General features: G+C 42.6%; 1 protein-coding gene across 1 annotated transcript in view; it reads right to left on the bottom strand.

Moving 5' to 3' along the window:
- STAT1 (signal transducer and activator of transcription 1) overlaps positions 1-21764 on the bottom strand; it is a 41986-nt gene that overhangs the window by 11531 nt on the left and 8691 nt on the right. Inside the window, exons 6-18 of the mRNA XM_058711027.1 lie at positions 16353-16442; positions 15269-15347; positions 14087-14178; positions 13525-13676; positions 11145-11303; positions 9435-9527; positions 7727-7786; positions 5402-5431; positions 5218-5311; positions 4093-4134; positions 2776-2859; positions 2259-2357; positions 781-916 (exon numbers count right to left, since the gene is read on the bottom strand). Of these exons, the coding sequence (XP_058567010.1) occupies positions 781-916; positions 2259-2357; positions 2776-2859; positions 4093-4134; positions 5218-5311; positions 5402-5431; positions 7727-7786; positions 9435-9527; positions 11145-11303; positions 13525-13676; positions 14087-14178; positions 15269-15347; positions 16353-16442 (1210 nt within the window). The remainder of the gene's footprint in view (positions 1-780; positions 917-2258; positions 2358-2775; positions 2860-4092; positions 4135-5217; positions 5312-5401; positions 5432-7726; positions 7787-9434; positions 9528-11144; positions 11304-13524; positions 13677-14086; positions 14179-15268; positions 15348-16352; positions 16443-21764) is intronic.

The raw sequence follows: 21764 nt of genomic DNA, 5'->3' as shown, positions 1-21764 counted from the left end.
CACTGTGACAGTTACATGGCCACGAGAAGGCCCTGCTGAGAGCTATGTAGTTAGGAAGTCTACTGGTATTTGCAATACACACAATTCTGCTGTACAGAAAGCAAATCTGGAAAAAAGCTGCCTATGGATTTTTAAAGAAATAGTTCAGATAGTCCCATTCATCCAAGATTTGACCTTGAGACTAGCAGGTCTCGGATCGCCTTATGTGGAAGACTAATAAATTCATGATATTAGCTCCTGAAAGGGAATTATCTATCATGGCTGGATCCTGCCAATCACGCAAAACTGCTGCTCAAGGATTTCATCCTAATGTGGACAGTGTCTCCATGTACCTGGGCCACCTGAGGCAAGAGTCTTGGGTGTATGCTATGCGGTGGGTGGCCCCAGGACCTTACTTATTATCCTTACCATGCTGGGTACTTGGCTTTTTTTCTCCCCAAGGTTAATAAGACTTCATCTTTCTTATCAAGGAACTTCTTTTAGCCACAACTAATGTATTTTACCTAATTCAAAAATATTTCCCTTAGGAAACCTGCTCAGAAATGTTAATATGAGATAATCAGGAAATGATTCATTTAAGTCTTTTATCAGATCTATACGTCCTTCCAAGGTGAGCTATAGTTCTCATTTAGCTATAATAAGCTGCAGCTGGAAAAGCCCACACATTTTTTTTTTTTTGACACTCTTCTATCTTGAACAAAATAGACAGCAAAGAGGGAAAAAGAACAAATTGAGATATTTTTATAAATTTCAATTTTTATATATATAAAAAGTTCATACCAAGTAGCTTCTCTCCCAGCATGTTCAGCTGGTCCACATTGAGACCTCTTTTGGTGACAGAAGAAAACTGCCAACTCAGCACCTCTGAAAGCTGAGACCATCGTGCACAGGGAGGGTTCAGGAAGAAGGACAGATTCTGGAGAGAAAACACCCAAAAGGTAAGGTCAGTGGTCATAAGCAAGGCACTAAAACATGGATCTGTCTCAAAGTTCAGTTCTGGTTTCTGTGACACACAGTTTTCACAGAAGAGAAACACAGTTGATTCTTGTTATTTGCAGATTCACATCTGTGAATTCAATCTACTCATTCAAAGTTACTTTAACCCCCGAATCATTACTCACGGCACTTCTGGGCTCATTTGTGAATGGGTGGACATATCAATGAGTAGAAACATTTGAGTCCCCAACACGTATGTTTCCAGGAGAGGTCAGACAAAGCAACACTTATCAAACAGAGCAACTGCCTTCTTGTTTCAGCTCTTATACCATAAGCAAGTGTCCTTTTTGAGGTCTATTTAGTGCCATGTTTTTTGCCTTTTTGTGGGTTTTTTTGGTTTCTAAAAATTTCATTTTTAAAATGGTCCCAAGTATAGTGCTGAAGTGCTGTCTGCTGTTCTAACTGCAAGATGGCCACAATACACCTGTATGGAGAAAACACATGTGCTAGAGGAGCTTTGTTCAGGCATGAGTGAGAGTGCTGTTGGCCGTGAGTTCAATATTAATAAGCCAACAAATATATTAGGAAGGTGTCTTTCAACAGGAAACACACAGCAACAAGGCCATGCGTTGAGCAGCTCAGTAGCAATTGCTCAGTATTTGCTAATTCAGTGTTCACGGTGACTTTAAAGAATGTAAGCGCATACCATAAGAGACTCTTAAATATAGAGAACAAACTGAGGGTTGATGGATCGGGGGAAGAGGGGAAAATGGGTGATGGGCATGGAAGAGGGCACTTCTGGGGAGGAGCACTGGGTGTTGTATGTAAGTGATGAATCTATGCCCGAAGGCAGAAGCACACTGTATACACTGTATGTTAGCTAACTTGACAATAAATTATATTAAAAAAAAAAAAAGAATGTAAGCGCAAGGAATAACAAGAATCAACCATAATTAATCAACAGTGACTATCCACTTCAGAATGGAGCATGCGTAAAAGAAAAAAAAATGAATGAAGCCTGCTTGTTTAGCAGATGTATACATTTTTAAAAAATAAAAGCAATAAATGAGCTCTTCCCCAGTAAAAGTTGTAAGAAATCTATTGCCTGAGCTTATTCACATAGAAGGAAAACCATAATTCTCATTTCTAATACATATACATGCTTCCCTAATCCAGAATTACTCAAGATCCCTAACGATGTCACTCCAGTTATGTCACTTTTCTCTCAACATCTGGTCTTCAGGGACTCTTTGAGATGCACAGAAGCTAGACCCTGGGGTCTTCGGTTAACATCTATACAAAAGCAGGCGTGTTTTCCATACCCTGGGTTCTGTCACCAGCATGTTGTACCACAGGATGGAGGCCCAGCCACTCGGGAGCTGGCTGACATTGGAGATCACCACGATGGGCAGAGAGGTCGTCTAAAAGATGACAAAGACCTTGAAATCATCAGAATCACAGAAATATCACCTTCAGACTGCTGTGTAAGCTCAAAACCAACCAAGGGATTACTTGTAAATTTGCACGTATTTTATATTTGAAAACTAAAAATGTAAAGCTAAGTTCTTTTGTTCATGGTTTATTTTTGTTAGATCTTTCAGTTAAGAAACAAGTCTCCGTGCTTTGTATAAAAAAATCAACACAGGACATCTCAAGGTGAATTCAGCTCTCCAGCTTCCTGAACCATTCAATTAATGTCAAGGTAGTATTAGCTGAAAAAGACCATCTTTTTTTAGCAATTAAGTAAATGTGTCTAAAACAAAAATTGAGAACAAACACTGCGTCTAACAGTTAAATGTAAAAATAAAGTTTTCCGTGTCTGAAGCACGGAAGTCTCACCTCGAGGTCAATGACCAAACCAGGCTGGCACAACTGGGTTTCAAAACTAAGGGAGTGAAGCTCTTCTGTAACGATGAGGGGGCCCTTAAAAGAGACAAGGAAGAAAAAAGGAATACAGTGATTCACACACACACATCCTGCAGCTTGCAGGAGCCTAATACGCACTGCAACAGGTGGCAGGAAGCCTGAACCCAGCCGGCTGCAATTCAGAAAAAAATTCCCATGTCCAATAATGTATGCCCCAGTTCTAACGATCGTATATCAGTGTTCTCTCAAAGATAAGATTTCTGTAACCATGGCAAGGGTTATAGATTACCAGAAAGAAATGTGGATAGGGAAACAGCAACTTGTGATGGGTTTATTTGTGAGGTGAAGCTTCCTGGCTCTCAGCCCTGCTCTGCCCGCTGCCCCGCTGCAGCCTGAGGCAGACAGGGCTGGAAAGCGTGCGTTCCAGGTGTGATTATTTACTGGAAGGACTGATTTGCAAAAGCCTGGCAGGTCATGAGTCCTTGGTTTAGGTAGAAATACGATAGAGTTCTTGAAGTGTTTTGCTACAAACGATCGCATGCAGGCATCATGACTTAGAACCAGAGGAGAGCAGCCGCTATCTGTGCTTGCAGGAGAAACTAAGCCCTCAGAAGGTCACAAAGAGAGCAGAGATCAAAACCAGGGCTAGATAGCACATCTCTGCGCTGCCCTGGCCGGGGCTTGTCCCACTCTGCCACACGAGCACCACTGGTCACGGCATGGAAGGGTGGCGTGCTACGTGGGCATAAAGGCTGAAAACGTCCCAAACCTCTGTCCGTAGTTCATTTCTGAATGTTACATTACAAATATAATTCCTCAAGGATCCGGCTCTAAAAGGGAAACTGACAGAAAGACCATTCCGCCGGGCAGGGAATGCAATGGAGAGAAAACCCTCTTGCCACACTTCATTTTCAGCATGGGAGTCCCCAGACGAGCCTCTAATTCCAGCTCAGACAGTAATTCCCGGGTACCCTTAGCAAAATCTTACAAAGTTCCCATGATTCACTTTCTTCGCCTGTGAAATGTGAGTAGCACAGAAACCCATTATACCTGTTCCACTGTGCTGTGAGGGTCCAGGAGTCGTGTGCAAAATCTTTTGACAACCATAAAGCACGAAAGCAGTGTTTTTACTGCTACCACGGATATACTGTGTCCTAAAGCTCATTCACTGCTCTTCCCTGCTGGGTCTGAATCCCTTTTTGAGGTGACCCCCGGCCACAAGGGGTACTGAGCCAACCTCCCCGGACAGACCTGCTGGTTAGAGACCATTCACAACAGAGAAAGACTCACCTCATTAGTTCTGGTGCCAGCATTTTTCTGTTCTTTCAGTTGCTATAGAACAAGAAACCATCTTAGTAAACAGCATGATAACAGTCACAGTTGCTGTTTTCATCTACAAACAAACCAAAGTCAGGACTTAGAAAGAATAAAGGATGTGAAGTTATTTTCAGGGTGCAGAACAAGATATGAAATGACCCTTGTGTGGGCCCAGGAGCCTAAGTGCCTTTTTCCAGCAGCCTGACATGACACTATGTGAACACCAGAGTTTGGAAGGATCCCGGGGAATCATATCCTGCTCCCCTCCCCCATGCAAGCTTTTCCAAATGATGCCCCTTAACCTTCAGGAGTTGTTTCATGGTCCTCAGGCTAAGGGCACAGCTAAGACTGCCCTCCCACGGACTTCAATCCCTGAGGTTTTAAGGAAGCATTTTGGAGCCCCGAGAGCAGCTCTGGGCATCCTCAGACTCCCGAGTCTGGAGTGAGGCTCTCCCATGAGGTCAAGCTTCACTCACCATGGGTTTGCTGGCTTACAAAATGGTTGCCAACGAAAAGGCTGCAGGTTCCAGCCCAGGGAGCGCACAGGGCGCAGTGCCAACACATCTTCACAACAACCGGCAGCCCCTGCTCCCCACGGAAGCAGGCAGACAGGCACCGCTTGCTTACAACCCCTGCTGGATCCCTACCCCCTGGAGGAATGCAGTGGAGGTAGTGGTTGTGGGCAAGACTACCAGGACGAAGGGTGCAAATCCTGAGCCGATGAGAGACTCCTGGGGTCGGTCTCACCAGGAGCCGCCAGGATGTGGGAGCAGTACTAAATCCCGAGGAAACTGCAGGAGTCTAGAGTGAGCAAGGTTGTAGAGGCACCGAGAACGGATAAGTTATGCGCACACTGATTTACGGCGTGTGTTACCGAGAGTGCCACATCCCGAAGAAGTATCTCTGGGGGACAGACTGGCAGAACACAGTAACAGAACAGTCCTGGGGCAAGGAGGAGCAACAAAGGTTCCCGCAAACTCTAGGAAGCCTCCCAGGGGGTGCCGTCTGCCTCGCACCATGAACCGAGTGCCACTGCATCGGAAATAAAGCCCTAGCAAGCCAGACGCCGCATAAAACACAGAAAACTGGTCTCCCTACCAGGTGTCGAAATTCGGCGGCCAGACTTCCATTGGTGGATTCCTCCATGTTCATCACTTTTGTATGTGTGCCCAAAATGTTGAATTTTCTAAATCTACAACAGAATATACAGAGTAGAGATGCTTAAAAGGCTCAGAACTATTAAACAAAGGTAGTAAAATATAGTACAAAGTACTTGACATACCCTTTTACTGTATTTCTCTCGTTCACATCTCTGAAAAAAAAAAAAGAAAGTCATATATGTATATTTAAATTTTGAACTGAGCTTTAAGAAAAATATGAAAGTATACCTATAAGTAAAAGACCAACACAAAATCTACACCTGTGGGTTTTCTGCCATTTCATTCACTCGCTCCCTCCCTCAATCAACCACCACTAACCCTGCCCAGGGCGGCGGAGGGACGTGCAGCAGATAAACTCTCCGGGCCTCACGTTTATCATCCGTACCATGAGGTGCCAACAGCACCGACCTTACAGGATTTGGTGAGGGGTAAAAGACAACGGGTGAAAGAGCACAGAGCACACCCTCCATAAACGTAAGTCAGCTACAGTCAGGGCTACGTCCTGAGCAATCACATACCCGGTGTGAGGCCCCATGCTAAGCACTGGGGCAGCAGAGAGCAATCTCTGCTCTTAGAAAACTAAGGGAACTTCCAATGTGACAGCACAAACCTTTTTATTCTCTACTATCTTTAATGCTTTTATGAGAGTGCAAGAATAGTCAATTATTGGGGGAAACTGTCTAGTTTAAGTCTGAGGTTAAATCTTGAGCGACTTTGCCTCTTATATAAATTTAGTGATTACTCAGTCACGTTCCAGACTACCCATGTTATCTGTGAGGAGTAGGCACAGATTAGAAAACATCAGCACACTCACAGTTACATGGGTTAGCTTCCTTTCCTATCTCAACTAGAAATTCAACATTTCTGTGAATGACCATCACCATTAGCTATGTGAGCGACCAATTTTCTCCAGTTTTAGAAAAGAAAAAAAGAATCTGAAATGAAGGGAACAAACAGTGTGACACAAAGTTTCCTTGTCAGAGCTAAGAGGAAAACTCAGAGCTGGAACAGAGAGAAAAGACAAAAGAGCTGTAACAAACCAAAAGAGAGACTGAGATAGAGCACAGTGTGGTAACACATGTAACAGCCATAAAATCTCTGCCACACTTCATTTCAAGATATTGAGAGTATTTCCCTTGAACTTTAGGCAACTCTGACTTGGTTTTGCCAATAGAATGGATGGGAGGGATGCTGTACAAGCTCCAAGTCTCGCCCCAACAGACCTCTCATGCTGCTCTTCTTACCCACCTGGGATGCTGTCACTATGCCATAAAGCCCTGGCTCGCCCTTGAGAACCACATGGAGAAGGGCTCGGTTATCCCAGCCAGGACCTCACACATGTAACAAGTCCATGCTGGACCACTCAGCAACAAACAAGCCGGTCCAGCCCAGAAAGACCACCTACTGCTCACAGAATAAGAGAAAGGATAACTTTTTTGGGTTTTAAGCCACTAGGTTCAGGGTGATTTGTTATGTAGCAAAAGCTGATACACAGAGAAACCAAAGATGATGGCAGGAAAGACAAGGGCACAGACTATAAGAAAGAATATTGTTACAGGGCGGAAAGCTAGAACACCAGAGAAAACCTGGATTATCATAAATGGTCTTGAAACTTGCTAAATCAGTACGTTACACACAAAAACATTAAATGTATCAAGGGTGGGGCAGAGAGGGGAGACAGTAGCTAGGTCAGTGCTAGTCCAGGTCTAAGGTCTAAGGGCAAAATGGGATGGGACTACTCCATCTAGACCCCCTGTGAGAGACCCCATCCATTCCCAGGTCCCTACTGCCCAGAAGAGACAAGGGTGGATCCAGCAGGCTCCACACAGTCCCCGCAAAATGCTGTCATCGTCATTCCAGAAACGACCCCACAACTGGCCGCAGAATCACTGCAGCCTCGAGGATCCTCAGCCTGTGTGTGATCATAGGCCTCTCCTCCTCTGGGGCTGGCCTAGGAGGGAGGTGGGGTAGTATGCAAGACTTGATCATTACAAACTCATGTGAATAAAATACACTCATTCTTTTGTTCACTTATAGTCTCGAAAGGCACCAGCATGTTATCAGCTCTAAAGGAAGCTCCCAATGTCCAGAATGGGAGCTATCAATTTACATCTCCTAGGATCACTTAGGGGCGCCTTGGTGGCTCAGTTCGTTAAGTGTCTGCCTTTTGATTTCAGCTCAGTCACGATCTCATGGTTAGTGAGTTTGAGCCCTACATCAGGCTCTGTGCTGACAGCACGGAGCCTGTTTGGGATTCTCTCTCTCCCACCCTCTCTCTGCCCCCACCCTACTCGTGCACTCTCTCAAAATAAATATATGAACTAAAATTTTTTTTTAAATCTCCTGGGATCACTTATAAATAGCTCTAGTGCTTCCATCCATGTTTGGTTAACAAAACCAGAATTTCAATAGTGTATGTATATTAGATAATATTAAAGATAGCTTACTTATCAAATAAGACTTTGACTTTCAAATTATAATTCAGCTCCTGCAATTTCACCAACAGTCTGGAATGAAAAATAAAAGTCATTATTACTTTAAAAAATTATTAGAGTTTATTTATTATATCAATTCCCTATTGGAGAAGGTTTCACGAATCCTCACTCCCTCCAGTTATTACAAACAATAGAATCAACATTCATGTATGTCAACTTGGAATATTTTCTAATCGTAATTGCAAAATAAATTCCTAGCTATGGAATTGCTGGGGCAAAACTGTAACACTAAATTCTGATAGAAAGCATCACTGATTTTACATTCCCACCAAATGTGAGTGAGGGTACCTGCTTCCCTATACAGCCTTGCCAACACTGGGTTTTATCAAGATTTCTACTTTTGGACAATTATATGGGTGAAAAATTGCAAATGTACTTTTTACTAAAACTTGTGACTAATGTTTGTTCTCTTGGGAAAAAAATAAGAACTCTTATCCATAGTCAGGAAAAACAGGTTAACATCGGAAGGAAGGAACGTAGGGCTAAGATGTGCATGTGTCTTCTCTGATGAGCTACAGACCTCAGGAAGGAGCCCCTCACTGGTCTGCTGCACTTAGTGGGGCAGGCAGATGGGATTAGATTTTTAGTGTCCCTTCTGGCTGTGAGTTCTGGTCCCCCGAGGGTGCCTGAGTGTGTTGCTATAAGACCAGCAACCAGGAAGCAGCAACTGGGGACCTCGCTCAGCAGCACCCCAGGAAAGAGGACCGAGGCCAACTCTGAAGGCCAATGTAGCTCTTCAGAGTCCAGCTGCTCATCAGTAGAAGACTAGTTAAATAAATCTGCCACTCAAAAAAAGAAAGATAAGCCATGGTCTCACATGGAAACACTTCTATGATTTCTTACTGAAGAAAAAACAGGCTGAAAAACATGTATAGCAGAATCCTTATTTTTAAAAATAAAATACTGTATATCATGTACTTGCATATGTGTGTATCTATGTATAAAAACATATATATGTGTGTGTGTGTGTGTACACAGACACACACACATACACATATAAATGTATGTATGTATTTGTATGGACATGGACAGAAATCTGAGAGTACTGACACTAGGCTGTTTACCATGGTGGTCTACAGACAACTTAGATGACACACAACTTTGAAAAACTGATGAAAGCTATGAGCCCATTCACTAAAATAACATGTGTCATGAGTCCATATTCACACACACCACATATGGTTGCAGGGGTATGTAAAGCCTAGGTTACAAGCTTATACTCAGGAGAGCATGAGGCTGCTGGGAACTTTTACTCTCTACTATTTCAATTCTGCAATGCTGAATTCCTTTCTATAGTGAACGTGCATTACATTTATCATGGGGGAAAATATCAGGTGTGTGTACATATGTATCTGTTATAGCTCTAATTTTAATAGGACAGACAGACTCTTAGATACTCTAAATAAGAATTCCCATTGAAATGCCTATTACAGGGGCAGCTGGCTGGCTCAGAGCGTAAGGCTCTTGATTACAAGGTCATGGGTGTGAGCCCCACATTAGGTGTGGAGATTACCTAAATAAATACAACTTAAAAAAAGAAAAGAAATGCCTACTGCAAAATTGCTTCCTCTAAAGCACTCTATATGACAGTGTTGTGAAGGAACTGAGGGATGCAAACTTCATGGCAGAAGGTGTAATGATTCCATCTTTTCTCAATTACCTCAACTTCACGGTGAACTGGACCCCAGTCTTCAAGACTAGTGGCCTCTGAGGATGAGTTGGCATGCAAGGCTGTCTTTCCACCACAAATGAGCTGTAAGTTCCAAGCAGAGTGCAGATTAGCATTTCCATTAATGCTGAGGGAGTATGAATTATTTTCCCTCAACAGGAGAGGGGGTTAGAGGGCACAAGCTCAAACTCAGTTTGGAAGATTCGAACGAGTTGATAAAGTGAGGTTTGCTAGTCAGCACAGAAATCCCCACACCAAATTTATACTCAAAAAGATCAGAGTAGTTGCAGTGAACTGTGATACCGTCAATAATGAAAACCTTGAGTTGGGTTATGTTCTTTTATGAATTTGCATGAAGAACCAAATTTGCTAACCAGACTTACTGTGGTGATCACTTTGCAACATATGCAAATATCAAATCATGATGTTGTACACCGGAACCTAATGTAATGTTGTATGTTAACTGCATCCCAATTTTAAAATAAAAATAAACAAAAAAAATAAATAAAAAGAAATTTTACTACAGTTGAAAATGAACCATGTAACATATTGCCTTACTACCATAATTTGAAATGGGTATTTTGGTATCCTTTGGAAAACTGTTCTTCTAGTAAAATTGTTTAGTAATACTTATTATCTATCTACTAAACATTTCCAAGCCTTAATTTTCATTAAAAAAAGTATCGGATTTGCATTCCAAAACCCTAGTAAATAAATATCCTTGATTATTTCAAAACAATAGCACTGAGGCATTCCTGTTTGGACATTAGCCACATGTCAAGTTAACATGAAGACTAAATTGCAATATGAACTCTATGCTTCTTTCTACTCAGTGCCATTTATTCATCTGCTAAGCATATGTGGAACACCTGCCGGTGGGCAAGGCACTGTACAAGGTCCTTATGGGGGACAAAAAGATGACAAATGCACATGTCTGTCTTCCAAGTACTTCCCAATTTATGTCACAGACAACAGAAATACATACACAATTACATAATAAATCCAGAATGGGACAAGAATGAAGACTGAACCAGGCAGATCTTGAAGGGAGGTAACATATTCGGGAACTCTGGAAGATTTCATGATTAGATATAAGCTGAGATTTACAATTTTGAGATGACGTTCAAGAGAGAGGTGGAGGAAATAGTTACGAGAGGCAAGGCAAAGCGACTATATGTGGTGGGCACGAGGTCTGCCAAAACGAGGCATGTGCAGAAGCTCACCCCGGAGTGGCCAGCTGGGACTGTGGACATAGGGTACAAGTGTGTAGTAGGGGGCTCCACCTGGATGAGCAGGTGACAGAGAGACAGGCTGAAGTCTGCTCTGGAAAGCACAGGGTCACAGGAACTAGGGAGGCAGAGGCTGAGAAGGGAAGCACTTGGGAGGTGACCATGTATGAGTCTAGCAGAGAGGATCTGAGAGCTGGAGACAGGATGAGGCCTTGGTGTGGCAAGGAGGGGACACCAGGATAGACTTGACAGGTCTTGGCACAGAGTGGCCCAAGGAGTAAAACTGACAAGTTATCAGTCTAGATAGCCACAAGAATGGAAAGCCAATGGCATAGACAGGAATTTGGAAAGAGGTGACTGCCCTAAAAATTTTTATATAACCTATTAAACACTTCTAAATGATCTGAATCACCATAACATTTTCCCGAGTAAAATAATTGCAGAAGATACAAACCCATCCCCCTCAAGTTACCTCTGAATGAGCTGTTGGAACAGGTTGAAGGTGCGGTCCCACAGTCCTTGTTTGTTTTTTGTGATAGGGTCGTGTTCATAGGTGTATTTCTGTTCCAATTCCTCAAGCTTTTTAAGCTGCTGACGAACCTGCTGCAGACTCTCGGCAACTATGGTGAACCTGGGGAGGGACAAGACACACAGGTCTCAATCGCAGGCTGTCATAAAGCAGCCTGGATCACAGGGAATCACGGAGATCAACAAGAGGTTTTTACGGGCAACACACGATGTTATCTGCATGGCCACACACTGCAGGGAGAAATAGAGAACAAGGTTCATCTTGGTGTTCAAGGGCAGTTATTCAGGGAGAAGAAACCAACGGCACTGATTACAGCCCAGGTCAAAGACCTCCCTACACTTCGAGATGGACCTGAGGAGATGGGGCGGGGTGGGGTGCGGCCCGCTGGGGATCTGTGATTTCCCCTGACCTGTAAGATAATTGAGATTTAAAGGGAGAGGGTAAAGAGGAGGGCAGAGGCAAGGGACACAGCGAGGCAGACTCCATCAGAGGTGATGCGGGAGGCAGCAAGGAGCCCACATATAGGAATGGCAGGCCCTGGGGAAGGAGGAGAAGAGGAAACCAAGGTCATGGTTTCACTGAACTGAAAGGAGAAGGCAAAGCACTCAATCCAGACACTCAAAATATTAGCCAAGGAGGAAACCAGTGATTGCTTCAGTTTCCTCCTTGCCGACTGTAAAGTGCCTCTGAGCCAAGTCAGGTTGTGGGACTGTCACTTGACTAGCTGGAGTAATGACAAAAGAAAATCTTCTCCCAGCGAAATACATTTCCTTCACTTCACAGTTCCATTTCCCGAATGCTGTTCAAGGCACCCAGAGAGCAGCCCTGACCATGAAAGAAGGTAGGCTAATGGTGGGTGGGCAAGTTCCAGGTGGATTCTAACCCAGGGCTTCCCCACATTTCAGGCCATGGCACACACAAGAAAATGACAGTCTATGGACAGAACAGTGGAGGACACTGGAGGGCATCTGTGGCTCTGGAAGAGGCTCCCCATGGCCTAAATGACCACAAGGAGGCTCCAGACAGCCCAGGGCCTCCCAGAGCACTAGGAGGACAGGGGGGTCAGTGCCCCTCAAGGCCCACGGAGGCACACTGGGCTAGGAAGCTCTGTGCTAACCAAAAAGAAATTTGGAATATGAGCAGGCAATCTATAGAATAAAAATAAATGACTGAATATTAATTGCGAATTTTTTAAAAAGTAGCATCCAGAGAACCTCCCGAGGTCTCTGGTCCTTGGGCCCCTGGAAATTGTTCCAGGCCACCATCCCTTCATCTCCTCTCTGATCCAGTCTCCCACCCATTCTGGTCTGTTGGCCCTCCCCCAAACGACACTAACATGTTCCCAGTCGCCCAGCTGGCTTTTCTGTCTCTAGCCTTTCCTCCTGACTGCTGCCAGAGCGACCTTTCGAAGTAAAACAAAAATAAAATAGAGAAGTAAATCTCCACTTAAACAAAAAGCCTGCCTGGCTCACCAGCACCCACTGGACAAAGTCCCGTTCCTAGCACTGTGTGGGAGCCTCCACAACCAGGTTCCAGCATCTTGCCACCTCCACTTTCTTCCTGTCCTCCCCGGCACCCCACTCTCCCATCATCCAATATGGGGTACTGCAGACCCCTATTCATGCCCAGCCGCTCCTCTCCTCTGCCTCAGTCCATGCTGGTCTTCTCCCTGGTCTCCACGAAGTACTCGTCTTCACTCTCAAGAGTCTGTGCAAGACCATTTCCTTTCAGAAACCTGTCCTGCTGACTCCTTCCCTCATCTTCCACAGAACACTCGACAGACCTTTGTTAGAGCACTGGTAACATTCTACTGCATGGAATGATTACATCTACCTCCCGCCTCCACACTGAGAGGACCAAAAACCATTCATCACGTGTCGCCAGATCCTAGCCCAGTGCCAGGCATATGGCGTTTAATAAGTGTTTACTCGATGATGAGCAAATGAATGGTCCACAACAAACTATGATCTCATGGAAGCCTGGAAAATGTCTCAGACTATTTTGTGTTTAAGAAAACATCAGGGCTCAAGTTGTTAAGTGTGTTTACGTGACAGCAACGTCACCAATGTTTTGGCACAAATGATGCATCCCACGGTACACGTAGAGTAGGGAGAGGAGTGCTCCAAACCAAGCAGAACTTGGCTGAACTCGGCCACATGCATGACAAATGTGTGCTTTGCAAGTGAGTGCTTCCAGGGCAAGAAGAAGCTGGACTACATCAAACTCTAAACCAAAGTTTTGACAGGGTCCTTTCACTAACAACAACTCAAATGTGCGCTTCAGGAGTTCGTGGGGTTAGCCAGCCAGCTTTGGAGAATCTTACCAGTTTTGCAGCTGATCAAGACAAGCGTTGGGGGGTCCCCCAATACAGGCACTCTGCTGTCTCTGCTTCCACTCCACCAGTTCATCATTAATCAGGGCTTTCTGGGTAAGTTCGGTGACGTTCAACAACTCTATTATTTTGTGAACTACTTCCTAAAGAGAGAGAAAGAAGTAAAGTGAAATAAGTTCATCTTTAATCACTGAATTTAAAAACATTAATTTTTAGGGGCATGTGGGTGGCTCAGTGAGTTAAGTGTCTGACTTCAGCTCAGGTCACAATCTCATGGTTTGTGAGTCTGAGCCCATAGCACAGAGCCTGCTTCAGAGCCTTTTCCCCCCTCTCTCTGCCCCATCCCTGCTCACTCATGCACACACACTCTCCCTCTCTCTCTCAAAAATAAATAAACAATAAAAACATTTCTTTAAAAGCAAAAGCAAATATCTCAACTGGGGCTCTAAGCCAAGTGGTTATACAAATAATTCTTCATCTATTATACACTTCATGTCCATTATTTCCAGCCTGTGACAGAAGCAACATGTTATTCTGGAAAGCGAATCACTACCTTTCTCTTACTGTCAAGCATTAAATACATCTTCTTGATTAACATCTGTTCTTGTTTCTGATCATTCTTTGCCACACCATTGGTTTCATGTTCTGTTAATTGGGAGAGAGAGCAGATAAATATAAATGTAAAAAAACCAAACCCACTAAATCCAAGATTCACAAACACTTAGAAGAAATATAATCCAAATGCTATCTGGTGATAGATCAAAGTTTGGTCTTCAGTTTGTACTGAACAAAATAAGAAAAATGTCCTAAGAATAAAAACTGACAGGCTGAAACAAAGTACACTTGTTTTCAATGACCCATAGAAACTGGGAACAGTTACTGTCTGGTTCTTAAATCACTGCCAGATTACCTAAATGCACATAAGTGACAAAATTCAAAATCTCATATAAAAAATTTACACAAAGCATATCTGTAGCTTTGGAAGAGAAGTATTAGGAAGTAGTAGTTGAGGTTCCTTTCTCTCCTACTATTCCTCAAATTATACTAATCATCTCTCCACATTAACCTTGGTACCCTCCAAATGACAGCCAGGGTTACAGCAGTACCTAACATATTTTACACAATGCATGCTTTTGGGTTCTTTTCAGTCAATGGCCTGCCATCATGAAAAATAAGCAACAAAATAGAGCAAAACCGCTTTAAAACATGAAAAGCAATGCTAAACTTCTCTGCAGAGTATACATGTGGAGCTGCAATGTTTGAAGGAGCTTCTGGCATTCGCACAGGGAAACCCCGCACACCGGTCAGTCTATGTCCATCAGTGGGCCAGGTACAAGAAGTACAGTGAATAACACATAACCAGGGGTTATCAACTGGGGGTGGTACTCCCCCCGGCCCCCACCGCAGAACATTCGGCAAGGTATGGAGGCAGTTTTGGTGGTCACCACTGGGGATTAGGGAAATAGTTCTACTGCCATCTGGTGGGAAGAAGTCAGGGATGCTGCTAAACGTCTCCTGTGTAGGACAGCCCCTCACAACAACAAAAAAAATTATCAGGTTCAAAATGTCAACAGTACAGAGGTTAAGACCCTGGCTTGAGTCATCAAGAAGCCAAGACTAGCAATTCAGAGTCATAAAGCGTTTGGCAAATGTGAAGACATACTTGTCTTCTTTATCTAGTGTAAACAGAAAAAAAAAGACAGCCAATGGGCACTGTTTCGATGTTAACTCTTACCTCTGTTCTGCAAGGTCTTGCATTTAAAGTCATATTCATCTTGTAAGTCTTCTAGTGTCTTGATTTCATGCTCTATACACTACAAACAAAAACATAAACAGGTTTTCACCCATCTGCTTCCAAAGACTTTAGGAAATAGATTGTTTCCATAGGACCCAGAAAACCATGGTAACAATCCAGCTCCCTCAAAGATGGATTCAACTTGCAAAATTCTAATCACATACATAATAATTTCAATGTCCTTAATAAGTATGTAAGAACTTTTTTTTAGAAAGGAAAACATATGGCTATTTCCAGACTGGGCTTACTTGATTTCTAATGAAGTGTTTCCTTAGAAGGCTGCAGGATAAAGTTGCTTCAAAGAATCTGGAATTTGGAAAGGCACTGTCTGAAGCACAAAGTCAAATCCACACTGGGGTGACCAATATCCAGATGAGATCACACCTCTCAGCTGGAAGGCCTTTCCCACAGATACAGTCCTGGTGTAAAGCAAGACCCCTTGTCTCTTCCTCTGACTTAGCTCTCACCGTAGAGGGGGGTGAACACAGGCCACCAAGGGCACCAAAGCAGCTCTCTGCTTTCATATGACCTTACAGGTTTTATCTTAAAATTGTTGTGGATATTTTATTCTAATCAGAAATGTATCAGAATTTCTTTCAAGTGAAATGTTTCTGTTCCCTTTTCAAGTTTTAGAGTAAAACAGGTGCTTGAAAAAGATGAGCTATGTTCATGCTGGAGCTCTGTGTAATCCCAGGAACACCCCAGATTTGAGAAGCATAGACATAAAAGGCTATTTAGAGCAGCAACATCTAGTTTATTGTGTGATGGGGCAAAGTCGACAGTTTCTGCACAATCTCGCAAGGAAGAAAGAGATAAGCTCAATGTTTGGAAGTTATAAAAGGGGCCATAAAAGTCTATCTGCTCATTGGTTTAACCAATTTGTTTACTTATGGTCTGGAACTTCAGCAAAACTTTTCTCTCAACTACTTGAAAAACAAATTAGTTACCACGTTCACATTCGAGTAATCGAAAGCTTTTTCCTTTACAAAAAGAGGCTAAATGTATATATTTACTCAATACTCACCATAACTTTATCCTTCACATTTCTGACTTTACTGTCAAGCTCCTTCTGTTTGTCTAACATCACAGTGCTCTGAATATTCCCCGACTGCGCCTGTAATGGGAGGTGCGTGGTTAACAAGTATCATTTCTTCTAGCATATTTACCCGCTGGTTACTCTCCAAAGTCAAGTCCATACCCTGTGCTCTTACCTACCTCCCAGACCTTCCAAAACCTCCTACAAGCTTCCCACATGGGTGTTGACAAGAAATAGCTCAGTTCTCAAGGACCTGGAAAATGCTGATAAACTATTAAAAAGGCTACGGAAAGACTAGGCTCAGTTCATGCCTAATATAAACAGAAAGTATTTCTGGAGTTTTCCATTAATTCACACAGTTGCATGGTACCACATAAGAAGTTTATTTCACGGTTTCTCAAATTCTGTAGACAAGATTTTTCTTATTAACCCTGTACTTGTTTCAAAGCTTTGTGATTCATGGTGTGGTCCCCAGACCTGCAGTACCTTACCACCTGGGAGCTTGCTGGAAATGCAGACTCTCGGGTCCTAATCTGATTACTGAATCAGAAGCTCCATTGTGACAAGATCCCAGGTGATTCAGAGGCCTATCAAAATTGAACAGCACTGCCATTGAAGGACTTCAATGAGTAGCGGCTACCCTAAAGCAATAATGACTGTCAACCCAGACACACTGATAGTATTTGGTCCCATCCTCGATAATCAGGACATGGACATAGCAGTGTCTACGTGTTCATTACATAAGGTGTTCCATGACTCACATAGTAGGACTTACAAGAGACTAAGTCAAGGTCAGGCAACGTCCTAGGCCCAAGTGGCAGAGTGGTAAACACGAGACTGTTCTCATATAGATGAGATTCTAGAAAGATGCTATTTTTGTTTAGAGTTAAAGCCCCTCCCATGGCAAAAACTGTGCCCATCAAACTTTCTTACATAGAGTCCTACACAGCACAGATTCTTTCATATCTGGATTTTCCCTATTGGAAAGCCCTTCTGTACTGACAGATTATAAAGGAGTTCACCCATTTTTAACCTAGACCGTGCATAGTTTCTTTGTTTCTTTTTTACTTTTAGATCTCTGATCCATTTGAAGTTTATTCCTGTGTTTACTGTGAAGTATGGCTCCAATTTTAACTTCTTCCCAATTGGTTATCCGTTCATCTTAACAACATTTAGTGAGAAATTCATATTTTCCCCAGAACTTTCAGTTGCCACTTTTATCACCCAAATTTTATGTACCTGGTTTCAACTCCTAGATTTTCTTTTCTTTCCCATGGGGCTTTTTCTTCATAAGCCTGAGCGCCTGAACAGTGTTTGATTACAGAGGGTTTGGAGTATATCTAATAGGGCTGGTCCCATCTCACTGCTGTACTTTTTTCATGCATTTCCTTGCTATTCTTGCATGTTTATTTTCCTGATGACTTTCATAGCTTCAGAAAGCAACTCGGTATTTCTATTGGGATCACATTAAAATTATGAATAACTTAGGGAGAGCCGATATCTTTATGATGTTGCTTTTGATTCTTATGCTTCTAATGGTTTTCTCTTGCCTAACTGCATTGGTGAATACCACCAATGTAATGTTATCTAAATATTAGGGGAAACGGTGAACATCCTTGCCATGGTTCTGACTTACTACTGTTTTCCAAACCAAGTAAGTTACTGTTTACAGAACTGAGAGATGTATATTTTAATAGGCTAAAGAGATATCCATCAATTCCTATTTTACTTAATGTCTCTTATCAGGGTGTTGGATTTTGCCAGCCCTTTTCAGCAACTGTAGAGATAAGCACATGGTTTTTCTTCTTTGTCTCTGTTTACATAATGAGTTGCATTAATGAATTTCCCAGTCACAATAAACTCTGTAATTATTATAATCTGGAATAAATCTTACTTGGTCATATTATTTTCTTACTGTATTATTTAACTTTGATCACTAATATATTTTATTTAGGACTTTACATTGATATTCATAAGTGAAACTGGCCTATAATATTCTTTTTCGTTCCACCTCTATTAGGTTTCAGTAATCAAAGTTATTCTTTGTTTACAGAAATCTTTGGAAGCCTTCCTTCATTTTATATACTCTGGAATTGCAGAAGTTCAAAACATCTGAATTGTATCTATATAAAGCGTGTATTAAAAATGCCCTAAAATGACTGGTATCCCCAGGTGCCACATGTCACCAAGGAATAAATGGAGCTGCTCTGGCCATTCAGAATGAGGTATCACCATGAGCAGCTCCATAAGCCTTCCCGTCTCTACGGAGGAATTTCTGCTGTTGTCTGCTAGAAGTATGGCATGGATGCCATTGTCCTGTGGGCTCTCGTAAGAGCCGGGCTTCTTCACCCAGACAGAGGGGCTGGGCCGTTGGAGGATGCTGACTTCCTGCTCCTTTTTCCTACACTGTCAAAGGTTAGTTTAGTAAATGGGGAAATGATGGTTATAAGAAGGCAGCTGCACTCACAGCTACCCCATTCTCTTCCTGCTGTCACACTAGGAAATGCTTGGCAGAAAAAAATCTGGTGACTGTGGCAAAGGCCCAAGAAACCTCCTGCTTCAAACTTCAGCAGTCCGTCCCAGTTACTAACACATTCTGGCATTCTCTTTCTTATTCCTTGTTCTCCTGCCCCACTTCATCCTTCTATCCTACTCCCAAATATTAGGTGGCTGTTAAGTATTTTACTATCAAGTACTTAAAAAATACCAGCACTATAACTACGACCACCCTACACTTTTGAGTCGGATACTACTTCCAGGGTGAGTCTTTAACTTTTTAAGTTTCTGACAAACCAGGAAAATCAGGAAACCACAGTTAACACCAAACATTAAAATTGGGTATGCAAGCGTTGAATCACTGTATTTTATACCTGAAACTAGTATTACACTGTATGTTAACTAACTGGAATTTAAATAAAAACTTTAAAAAAATGTTAAAGTTGGAAGAGACCTTCGCGGTCCTTTACTCCTATTTTCTCATTGCACACCTGCACCTTATAGACTTTGTTTGGATGGTTTTAATTGGAACGGAGTTACTTGCACACCCCAGACCAAGGAAAAGTCTGCTTAGGCAGGCTTTCTCTTCAAATGAATGAGCAGATGTCCAAGTAAAAGGATCTGTGACAGGCACTCAATGGGTGTCAGAAGTCCCAGTCAGAATGCCATCCTATCCCACCTCACATATCCAACACCCGAAGACAGATCAAAAGACTTCTCTAATGAATAGGTTTTAGAGTCAGACAATCAATTCTAGGTTTAAATTCCAAACCTCATTAGCTCTGTGGCCATGAGCAAAGTGCCTGCCTTCTAAACCTTAGTTTTTTCATCTATAAAATGGGGATAAGAATACTTAATTTCAGTGACAGTTTTGAAAACATTTATTCAAATGAAATAATGTTTATATAAATAAGTAAGCATTCAGTATATGGTAACTCTATTATTACTGAAAATCACAAAGACAGAACAGCTACTTTATGTCTGTCCTTCCAACCTGAAAGAAAAGATCACTGCCCACTGTGGCAAACCCTATGGACCTTAATTTTGTCCATACATATACATACAACTTTTTCAACATTTTGCTGTTCTATAATGGCAGCAAACAAAACATTTGTAGTTTACTAAGAAATATCCACATATGATATCATATTCTCTTAAATGTACTTTCTAAAAGCTCTTCTATTAAATAATGATGGGAACAATATTTTCCTATCTCAACATTTCTAACAGAATTTTGTGCTCTTTAAATGCGCTGAACAGACTGAATTTTGCATGTTTTAAACATGCTGAACTTCTTGAATCCCTGTGTACCTATAAGTTTCCACACCTATCAGTCAATTCATGGACATTCTTGTTTCATCTAGATTCTCTCCATACATCTGGTCCCAAATGGAGTTCCTTTGAATGAAATACAGACATCTTATCATCCCATACATACAGATGTCAGTATGAATAAAAGATATATTACCAAAATGTAGTTACTTCAGTAAGGGGAGAAATGGCAAAGAACTGTTTCTCAGTTTCCCAGCCTGTAGTGGCTGGGTAACTTTGGTGACTTTTCCCTTTCCCTGATGGCCTCAGACATCCACATCCTTCCCTCAAACTCCCAAAAGTCTTGCTTCTCTTGTTCTCAGCTAGAAAATCAACTAAACCCCCTTAAAGGTGTTCACGGATACCTCATGTGTCTTCTGAAAGGCTTAAAAAGAACCTCTCCCCAGATTACCTACATTTTTAAAGGGGAGACAAAAGTTTGCAAGCTTTTAAGACCTAAAGCATACCCAAGAGAGAAGGCTGATCTGGGCCAACTCTGGGCCTCGGGGCTGAATGTGAGGTGAGAAATGCTTGAGGGACAAAGTAGTGGAAACTGTTTTTCTGCCTGTCTCTGCTCTTGGCGGTCCTCTCAAGTTTATTTGAGACACAGGAGTGGCCAGCCCGTCGCACAGTGGTGTTAAGACGAAAGTCACACACAATCAAAATTTCTTGCTTAAAATCTCCCAGGTGCAGAATGCCATGTTGAAGATGGGCATAGCTCCTGCAGAGACCAGGCAGCCAGCGCTGATATGCACTTTTGTCACTAGGACCGGTACCAGAGGAACTAGCTTGAGTTGAGAACAAATAAATATCTTTAAATGCTTAGTGCAGCAAGGTGCTTTCAATGTGATGAGGAGGCAGGAACTAAATGCCCAGGAAAGCAGCAGATTCACAAGCACTGGGGTCAAATGCCCAGAAAGCGAATGCAGAATGGCATTCACCACCACTACTTAAATTCTAATACTCTCGCATTCTCCACCGCCCTGCCCCTCCACCCCAGCCTCACATTGGAAGGGTCTTAACCAGAACAACCCATCCGGTGGTTTCACAACTGTCTGCCTTCTGGGTTGTTCTCACCACTCCATCACTCACTCAAGAAAGGAATGAACAGATGCCATGGCAATTTAAAAAATCTGAACGCTGACTGATGGGAAGATTTGTATTAGTATTAGCAAAACCATGATGAAAAGTCTTGGAACTAAAACAACTCTGACTCGTTTCCTGTTTGGATGTCTTATGTATTTAAGAGGTAACTCAGTCCTATTTAAAACAAAGCTCTTGATTCTCCCATCAACCTGTTCTTCTCCAATACATACTATGTCCTATAAAAGTCCTACTCCAGTCCTTTCCTTCTTCCCTAACTCAATAAACAGTATCTCCAAGTGACTCAAGTCATAAACCATGAAGTCATCTTTTTTTCACTTTCCCTCACTCCCATATTTGATCCTTCACTGTAAGCCCCGTTGGTACCATGTCCAAAGCATAATCTGTCCTTTTCTTCCCACCTCTACTGACTGCACCTTTCCCGAGTACACTTCTGCCCTCTCTCCCTTGGACTGCTGCAAGAGCCCTCTGTCTGCCGGCTTCCGTCCC

Source organism: Neofelis nebulosa, chromosome 2, assembly GCF_028018385.1.
Source record: "Neofelis nebulosa isolate mNeoNeb1 chromosome 2, mNeoNeb1.pri, whole genome shotgun sequence".
NCBI classification, from domain to species: Eukaryota; Metazoa; Chordata; class Mammalia; order Carnivora; family Felidae; genus Neofelis; species Neofelis nebulosa.
Note: the sequence above shows the minus strand (reverse complement) of the source record. Positions and strands in the feature narration are given on the sequence as shown.